The sequence below is a fragment of the Diuraphis noxia genome, unplaced genomic scaffold (assembly GCF_037042655.1).
Source record: "Diuraphis noxia isolate RWA-SAM2 unplaced genomic scaffold, SU_Dnox_SAM2 contig0002, whole genome shotgun sequence".
In the NCBI taxonomy this organism is placed as follows: Eukaryota; Metazoa; Arthropoda; class Insecta; order Hemiptera; family Aphididae; genus Diuraphis; species Diuraphis noxia.
The window spans coordinates 25575822-25586040 of NW_028301712.1; the positions used below are offsets into that span (position 1 = coordinate 25575822).

A 10219-nucleotide genomic window follows, 5' to 3' on the forward strand; every position below is an offset into this window, starting at 1 on the left:
TATTTTGTTATATTATAATATATATATATATTATATTAGGTATGACATTAGATGTTGTTGGGTCTATTATCTACTACTTGAGTCAAAAGATATCTATCAAATAATTAAGTTATGACTATATAGATACATAGTCACTACTCACTAAGCATATCAGTATAAAGATGCCTATAATGAATATAATGCGCTGCAATTGTTTTTTTTTTTAAATTATTTCTACAAATAATTATCTAGCTCATATTATATGTACTTATAAATTATAGTTTATTTTATTCTTACCATTATTTGTTATATATTACTGAAACCTATTCAGTATAATATGTACTTAATCTAATAACTCTGTATAGCGAAAAATAAAGAAATGGAAAAATTAATAGTGATATTGCTTTCGTTTATGCTGCAGGCTACACATATATCTGGTAAAGTTTTTTTTATACATACCTGTTTCGTAAATTATATATTTTAATATTATTATTTATTTATTTAATATTAAGTATAGTTCAATTCGTATAAAAAAGCGATTTTGGGATGCAATTCGATTGCTGTGGGTTAGTTAAATCAAAAGAGATGGGTCTCATTGGTTATCTCCGACAATCGGATAAAGGGGTAATTATACTGGTTAATTGAGGAATATAAAGGAACACAAAAAAAATCGGTGTTTCTAGTTGAACTTGTAAGAACTATGGAGCTAATTTCAGCAAGCATAGAGAAGGAGAATTAATAGAATTTGAAAATATTTTTTAGAGAAATTGACGATTAGCCGGTTGCAGAGGCGTCTCTAACAAGTTTCAAGGAGGAGGCTATCCGTGGATTATAATTGTTATTTATGTGGTTATTAGTTTTTTTTCTACTCATAAATTAAAATGTTTGATCATTATGATTTTTAGATTCTAAGCGGAGTGATGAATGTATTGGTTTTACATTGATGTTTATTTCTTTTTCTTTTTTATTCTGTCAACACTTTGTCTCCCTCTAAACTTGCTCAAAACTCAAAAGTATCAATTATTAGTGTAGCATCTTTTCTGAAAGGTACCTAATGTTCTTGAGCTGGTACTTTAGAGAGGTCGTTTTTCGATTTTCGAAACGGTACTCGAAATAAAAGCATCATGGGTCCTTCTGACCCTCCCCCTTGTGAGGTCTTGTATGTATAATACATAATTCAAAGTGTCTGTGTTCAGCAAAGTACATTTTTACCCGACTATAGGTACAATAAGGAAGCGTATACGTACCTACCGTTTTTAATGAATTCCAAAATTATGTGGTCTGTTTGAGCGAATAATATTATGAATAATTTTATGCTTAGTACATTATATATTTGTATAGTAGGTAATATACAAAATTCTACATTCAGAAATTTGTGAATTATTAAAACTTTTAAAACTTAAATTATTTTAATAACAGTATTGTATAATGTACCTACCTATTACGATGTTCGAAATTAAAACAACTAAATAATAATGTATTTTATAACTATCGTCTATCAGCGACCAAGAATCATAAATAGGTATATCTAATAATAATTTCTTAAACATTTTAATAAATTTGTTATGATTCAATAAACATAATTTATTTATTATTATTTATTATGAATAACTTAGTATTAATGAATGATGTCAATGCGATTAATATTATTTCTTTCACTACTCATCGGCGTAGTTGATTACCTTACCTATTTATTCATTATAATTTATTAGGTATACCTACCTACGTTTGTTTTATATTATTTTAATTATGGCATAGAAAAAAAATTAAAATAGACATCAAAACCGTAAACAAACTTTGTTAAAGAACAATAACAAATTATTTTATATATGATGTATATAATATATATAATGCATCTATATTAAAATAATAAAAATATTAATTTGCAAAGTTTACATAGTTTTATCAAATCTTATTTTTATTTAAATATTAATACGATCCATGAAGTGCCTATAAATATGAAAAATTAAGTATAGGTAGGTACAATAAAGTATACACATATGTACATAGATTTTCACAATTATGAATATTGATTCATGATTATGATATATAAAACTCTTATTTGCCATCTTATACAATCGTACGAGTAGTGCGTATTTAAATAAATTCAAGGTTTAGATAAGACGAATTAGTAATTACACAACAACAATTAAAAAAAATGTATTTCTGTTAATTATACCTAGCTAATTTGTAGGTAAATACAATTCCTGCGTATTTTCAATAAGTGTATAAGATATTAATTAAGTACGGATTTAAAAAAAAGTTATAAGTATGTATAGCCTAACCTATCAAATATAGATATGATCTAGCCAACAAATACCTATATATCAAATTGTTTAATAACCACATGGTAACAAAAGATTTAGAACGTGGTTTAGAAAGCGTCTTCTTTTCAGGGGCGTAATTAAGGGGAGATGAGGGGGATATATCTCCCCCAGAGCCTATATAATGTGTATATTTATAATATATTAATTTGAAGCTTATGGAATTATATTATGTTTTATCGTGCTGACATCACGACGAAATATATTAAATATAATTAATATCAAGAAATCTATAAATTATTATTTAATTTAAAAGTAAATTTTAATTCTAATATATTCAAAATTTACATTTTGAAGAAATTATTATAATATTGTATAGGTACTAAATTGTGTATAATTTTAAAGCACATTTATTAATACATTTTGTGTACATATATATTAGTTTAAGAATTTTTGATAAAATAGTTTTCCCAGATATTGTACTTGAAAATCTAAGTATTTTTTGTGGAAAAAAATGTTTATCCCCCCCTAAGACAAATTCCTAATTACGCCACTGCTTCTTTTAGGATCTTTTCCATTGCATACCTACCTGCAATGTTCTCTCATTAAAATACATTTTAACACATCCATGGTGAGTTCAGAGCCGGATTAGGTGTTGACCAAAGCGACCCTAGGCCCGGGCTTTGCACATTATTTGTTCGGCGTTTTGGAATAGCGTTTTACAAAACTCTGTAGCCTTACCCAAAACAAACTTACTCAGACCTCACACCACTTAGAATCAATTCTGCAGAGTGCAGATAGTGACTCACTCAATGATGAAGTACCTACACACTCAATACATATTAATATAATATATAGATATAGACATACCTATATTACGTATAGCTGCACTGCTGCAGAGCGGTAAACAATACTTGATGAATAACGATTATTTATTATTGTTATTATTATCATTATACACTATACAGGGTGATTTAAGATGCACGCTCACCCCCAAGCTTATTTTCCTTCAATTATGTCGTTATTCAAAATCTGACTTTTGGGCCTTTCAAATATACTTAAAGAACACATTTTCAAATGATTGTTTTCAAAAAAAATAAAAATAAAACAAAGTCTTCTGTACTATAGGTACTCAACCGTAGTGAGTGTTCTGGGAAGATAAAATGTTTGTTTTTCAAACGACAACCTCCCTTTTCTACCGTAAATTTTTCAGCTTTTTCAGAAAACGTTGACGTATCAAAATCAAAGTTGGAATTAGTAATTTTTATATATTTAACATTATGTAGGTACTAAGATGACTATACCTATAGGTCCTTGCAGGTAATGAGTTTGAAAGGTTTAGGGGCTATGGAAATTTGAAAATGGTTTTAATTTACCTATAATATTTATTTATATTAATAAAAATCAATGTTTCACAATTAGCGTGCGAGAGTAGTGCGTGTATCCAAGTGATCCATAGCCAAATCTATTGCACTCGTGACATGGTTCTGAAATTCTATACATATATTATGTTAAATTTAATATAATGCAATATAATAAGACGGATGTAAAATGTTTATGGTACGGTTACTTATACATTATATTTCAAGATTCAGATCATATCAAAATAATGGCATAACACGTCACTAACGACAGGCTCACTCTCGACTGACTTCTGTCTATCATACATGAATTGTTATTTGTTAATACATTTTACATTTAAAATGATAGTAATGGACAATGGTACCATATAATTATAATACATTTTAAGATTTATTCGATTAGGTACCTACCTAGTACCTACTACCTACCTAGTAATATTAGTATAACAACATACAAATGCAACATAAATCTATAACAATAGTTATAACTTATAACAGATATAGCTAGGTGATCAATAGACAATAGGTAATGGACAATAATAAAACTTTACCCCGCCAGAGGCGTAATTTGGGTGGGATGTAGGGAGTGTAGGATTCCATCTAAAATTCCGGTTTATTTATATTACAAATATTTATTCATAATTACTTATACTATTAGGTACAATAAAAATAAAAAATTGACATAATTGTTTGTCAATTTATAATGTTCAACATGCATTGTATACGACTAAAGGAATTGAAATTTAAAATGAAATGCTTTATTTTCATACCCTATATATTTTTTTTTTACTTCCGGATCCCACCGCACGTTCTAACATTGAAATTTAGTGTGCCGTGTGCCCATAATTCTTCTACGAAACATCAATCCACCACGACTCTGAAATAATAGCAGACTTTCAGTGAAAAAGTTGAACAACATTATCAAAGCTACAATTTTAGATTGAAAGTTTAAAGGCGAAGATTTACTGTTGTCATCACGCACCCCAATGATTCCAACTTTGCAGTTTCCAGCGCGACTCTCTTTTGAAATAACCATCAATAAAGCACAAGGATAATCGCCACAAGTGTGTGGACCAGAAGAAACAACAAAAAATATTGAGTATCTAAATGCCCTTCAATAAATATTATTCCATTTCTCGAAAAAAACGAATAAATTTACATAATTATTTACTAAATTGAATATGGTTGTAAAATTATTACTTAATATATTTTAATCATCATATATTATTATTTATATGTATAAAAAATAAAAATATACTGCTAGCATAATCACAGAAAACTAATTAGCAGTTGGAAACTTGGAACCATAAAAGAGATAGGATTTTTAACGGGCTACGAAGTGCACCACGGGTTCAGCTATTATATCATAAAAAACTATAAACGTAACGTATAATATTGTGTACATAAACATATAATTATTAGCCGGACTGTTACTATGAAATAATAAATAATAAATCAAAATTTAAGTACATTTATTGTTTAATGAAAAATGGGATCGAATATATAATGCTTGGTGACGGTGAATCACACTGTATTTAATGTATTTAAATAAAGTAAAATAAGTAAACAACATAGGTAGGTAGTAGAAGAAAATAAGTTTGTTATTGGAAAAGTAGGTATAGTATTGTCAAGTTGAAACTTTTTTCTTCTTTTTTAATAATATACACAATCAGCACAATAAGAGTATGCTGAGTATGAGCTTTCAAGTTGAAACACGTAAAAATCAATTAGCTACATTATGATAATATGTTACCTTATAACTACGAGATGAAGCAAATAAAACAGAAATACCTACCTACAGCTGCGGACCTGCGGTTCAATTCATTTATTCTGTAACATAATATTGTTTGAAAAAAAAATGTCCACGTTGAAGTTGGTTAATATGAAAATATGAAATATAAAAAGCAATACCCTAAACTAGAGGTATTCAAACTTTTTCATCCCACGGTTCATACCCCAAAATTTTTAACGGCACAAATTATTATGAAAAAAATGAAACAACACACAAGTAATACAATAATATTGTAAATATGGGTGATGATAATAACAGTGACTTAAGTACTTCTTAAGTAAAACTTCAAGTGGTCGCGTGATGCGTTTCGTTATCGTTTTCTACATGATTACAAATAATATTTACCTATTACACAAGACCTTAAGGTACAATTGTTCAATGTTAACAAACTAATTAGTTTCCAATGCTTTGACGCGGCTCTCTTTACAAACTCTCGCGATCTACCCTAAACAATTTCTATAATATTAAAGAAAATAATCGTTTTTGCAATGTAAAATGAGAAGCACTAACACCTTACACAGGTAGAAACTTAACTGCGTGCGCGCTGAGAAATGCAACAGGTTCAACATTTTGCGATTTGATGATATTATTATGATTATATTATATTCGTTTTTGTGTTACATTTTATGTAATGCCAAAGATTTCAAAAAAAAAAAATTATATATATATTTAGAAAATTAAATAAAAGTATAGATTAATGTAAATGAAGTCATTAGTTAACATGAAATAAATAAATAAAAACTTGTTCTATAAAATTTGTAATTAACTATAACATTATTTTTTAAAGGGGCCGTTGATTGTACTCCACCATGGATGGCTGAAAGTAATCCATTTTACGGAAAGATTTTATCAAAGTCAGTCTATAGATGTCCATCACTTTTCGGAGACTCAAATAAGGAATACTGTTGTTACAATTCGGATGGAGACGTTGAATGTTGCAATTATCAAGAGTATTTCCTTTTTAGGTAAAAAATATTTTTCATTTTTTGTAATAAAATCATCGGTGGAAAAGGTGTTATTAATAATAGAATAATTTGTAAATATTTCAGATTATATTGCCTTCTTCCAATTATTTTAATAGCGTTGATCATTATATCATTCGTCTGCAGTATATGTTGTTTTATGTGCCCATTTTGCATGATTTACAAACGCAGACAAATTAGAAGTGAGCATGAAAAAATGATATATTCCATATAGTATTATTAATTTATTTTAATTCTTAAATACGTAATAGTTTTATTACGATGAATAAAACTTAAAATATTCTTTAGTCTTTATGAATTATAGTGTTTTAAACAAAATACTTTATAGTCTCCTGGAAACTAATTAGTAGATAATTTAATAGGTTGTGCGTGATGGTGCACACCTAACCACCGAATCTTCAGACCAGTACAAGATTTCCTCTCGGAAGTACTCGAAGTACCTTTTATCTAAGTACAAATATAAATGTTACAAAAAATTGAAATTTAGTCTGTATATAATATAATGAACACCACGCAGTTAAATTTCTTTTTGTGTAATAAAGCTCGCTGTGTCTGTACCTATTGTCATAGAATTATATGAGCTGAAGTAACTAAGGGTGTCGACAAGAATTTTTATAGATATTTTTAAATTTTAAATTTCTCTATCCAATTTATAAATAGTTGTTAAAATAAAATAATTAAAAGATAACGTAAGTGTCATCAATGGGTGGCTTCTTTATTCAAATTTTTCATTCTCCCTTCACCCTTGTGCTCATACTCTTATTGTACCGTTTGCGTATTGCGTATAGATGTGTGTATAGGTAGTAGGTACATTAATAAAGAAAAAAAACTATCCAATTTTGAATTTATGATTAAATATTGTTTGTGACATGTTTTCTTTCTTAGAGGTAGAGAATATTAAAGTTATTTACGAATCATATATGTATGTAGATAGTAAGTTCAAACTTAACCGTAACTATTCATACAACATTATTTGTAAGTAAGAGGAGAAGAGGACGCTACACCCGCATGTGTTGTCTCCATCTTACAAGTGCGTAACATTGCAAAAACTGTTTCTCGCGGGAAAGAACCGAGAAAGCTACAGTTATAAGTTTACAACTAAGAAACGAAATTTTCACTACATAAAAAGGAGAATTTTGTCTGTGGAATGTCGTTTTTATTTTTTCGATATCAGAACTTAAACAGCTTAAAAAACACAAAATTAATGTATTATAAAACAATAAGAATTTTTTTTGTATAAGTGACATCGAAAAAATAAAAACGATATTGCACAGACAAAATTCTCTTTTTTATGTTGTGAAAATTTCGTTTCTTAGTTATAACTGTATCTTTCTCGGTTCTTTCCCGCGTGAAACAGTTTTTGCAATGTTACACACTTGTAAGACGGAGACAACACATGCGGGTGTAGTGTCCTCTTAATTATACAATTTTAAATTTTAAAATTAACCATTTTTTTTTTTTTAATGAATAAATGTGACCATATTGATTTGGTACTTTTAGGTTATTTACAAAATTAAATGTATCTAACTTATTTAGCCATTGCAATACAGTGTTATTCAACATAATATGTAGGTATATACCTCCTATATTGGTTATAGGTATTTAATTTGTTGAATTTTCGTTTATCAGGATTCGAGAGAAATATAAAAATGCTATCCCAAATACAAAGACGATAACTTTTAGGGTACCCAAAAACAATATTAGTCAAAATTAAAAATACATTATACATATATATATATACATACATTTTTTTTTTTTTTTTTAAATAATATGTATTTTGTATTTTTTTTTTCTAGGATAGGTACTAATAGTAGTTGATGACAACCAAGACACATCTTATCACCTCAAATCTCAATATTAATAAAAAATAAATGTATAATTTATATTTCATTAAGAAGAAATAAAACAATATTCTTATTAGCACAGTAATTTTCTAAATGTTTATAATTATGACTTAAGAGTGATATCTGTGTATTTAAGGTAACCAATACACAACATAAATTAGCTAGTACCTAAGTCTTTTTCATATAATTTTTTTTTTTAACAAATTTACAAATAGTTATCATATCAGTTTTAAATGTTAATACAATAATGTTCTAATTTATCAAGTAGGTACTTATTATTTATATTTTAATGCAATAAATAATAATAATCATTGTAATTTTTCACTTTTTAATTTAACCATATTAAATTTAATTAACAAAAAGGCCATCATTTCAACCATTAATTCTGTATCTGTACCTACTAAAAAACTTAACACTATGTAAGTATTACATGAAAATTAAAATCATTGGTTTTCAAATTTTGTTTGTTGAAAACGAACAAAGTCCAGCATAAATTTGTAGGAATTGTGTGTCTAATAACAACAAAATTAGAAAATCGGTAGGTATACTGGTCTATAAAGTTGACCCCCGCCACTTACATATCTCGTATTTCGATGTTATAAAATGTATAATATACTGATAGAGCGATAGACTGCAGAGTGCAGAAAAAACTTACGAGATCATATACGTTAGGTATTCGAGTGAAATTTTCTAATTAGATATTTTAAGAATAATGTTTGGTAAAAGTAAAATCCGTGCAGTAAAATTAAACATATAAATAAGCGGGTGCCCTAAATAACATTATGGAGCACCTACCTACCTGTCCTACCTCTGTTATTCAGTCGTCGTCATCAGAACAAAAATTTCTTACAAATTTATAATGACTACGTCTACGTGCATGATTTTTCGTAGGCAATAATTTTTTTGCAAAACGATAATATTATCCATAAGACTCGGAGGCTAGACTTGTGACAGTTTTTTTAAAATATTTTTATTTTGATAGCCTGAATTGTTCTGTATAATCATAAATGTATAATGTATTATTATTTGTACATTTTTTAAATAAATTATTGATTATTGATTATAACAACGAAAATACGAGAGATGTAAATGGCGGGCGTCAACTAAAACTGAATGGGGTGGGGGGGAATTGCCTTCTGGGCGGCGGTCAACTAGACCAGTACCAGAAAATCTTTGTATGAGAATTTTTTGTTAAATTACGATTTAATATTCAATATCTAATTTTGAATGCTGGTAAAAATTTATTTGACTTTCCAACAAACTTTTTTTTTAAATGTAGGAAAATTTGAAAGAACTCTTGTATTAAATGTTCAAAACTTAGATGTAAATATGGAAAAGTTTATGAATTTCTAAGCTGAAAATAATTCGACAATTTTTGTGATTTTGTTGAATTTTAACTTTAGACGCTTATAAAAAATTATTGTGAATTTACACTCAATTTTCTTTGTAAATTTCCATAAAAAGACTCATCATAATGAAGTTTTATTATATTGTTTAAAGATTTTTGACCAAGTAGATTTTTTTTAATGGCAATATTAAAAAAAACTAGAAATTTTGTTACCCCTATAGATCAAAAAGAGTAGCAATATTTTGTAAATTGTATGATGCATATAAATCGCTATTGTAAACCTAAAGTAAAAATTTCATATTTTCACATTTTTTTTTTTTAATTACGCATAAAATCAATCTGGATTTTTTCGAAAACTGGTTTCAATTTTTCTTTAATATTTTTTTTGTTTTTCCTGACACTTTTGAAGACTATTTGGCATCACTGACATCAGTGACATCAGTGACAACCCTAAAGTAACAACTCTTACTCTATTCACTTTCTGACCAGTCTGGTAAATGAAAAAAATACTAACAGATTAAATGATGACTGAATAACTCTAACTATATTGAATAAAATATCTGCTATCAATCTACAATTTGACTAAATTTAGTCCATCATAATTCATAATAGTATTATTATAGTCATTGTAGAAAATGCAGATTAGAA

General features: G+C 27.5%; 1 protein-coding gene across 1 annotated transcript; it reads left to right on the forward strand.

The window, feature by feature from the left end:
• Window positions 1-172: 172 nt before the first annotated feature.
• On the forward strand, window positions 173-8308 carry LOC107161618 (uncharacterized). Its single transcript, XM_015508101.2, has 4 exons — window positions 173-416; window positions 6184-6361; window positions 6446-6561; window positions 8176-8308. The coding sequence occupies exons 1-4, from the start codon at window positions 359-361 to the stop codon at window positions 8178-8180; spliced, it is 357 nt and encodes a 118-aa protein (XP_015363587.1). The 5' UTR covers window positions 173-358; the 3' UTR covers window positions 8181-8308.
• Window positions 8309-10219: the final 1911 nt, after the last annotated feature.

Bases quoted from the DNA above. Each gene is read 5' to 3' on its own strand.
- LOC107161618 (XM_015508101.2), top strand. From the start codon at position 359: ATGGAAAAATTAATAGTGATATTGCTTTCGTTTATGCTGCAGGCTACA. The intron at 417-6,183 runs GTAAAGTTTTTT...TATTTTTTAAAG, and splicing joins GCAGGCTACACATATATCTG to GGGCCGTTGATTGTACTCCA. The intron at 6,362-6,445 runs GTAAAAAATATT...TAAATATTTCAG, and splicing joins CAAGAGTATTTCCTTTTTAG to ATTATATTGCCTTCTTCCAA.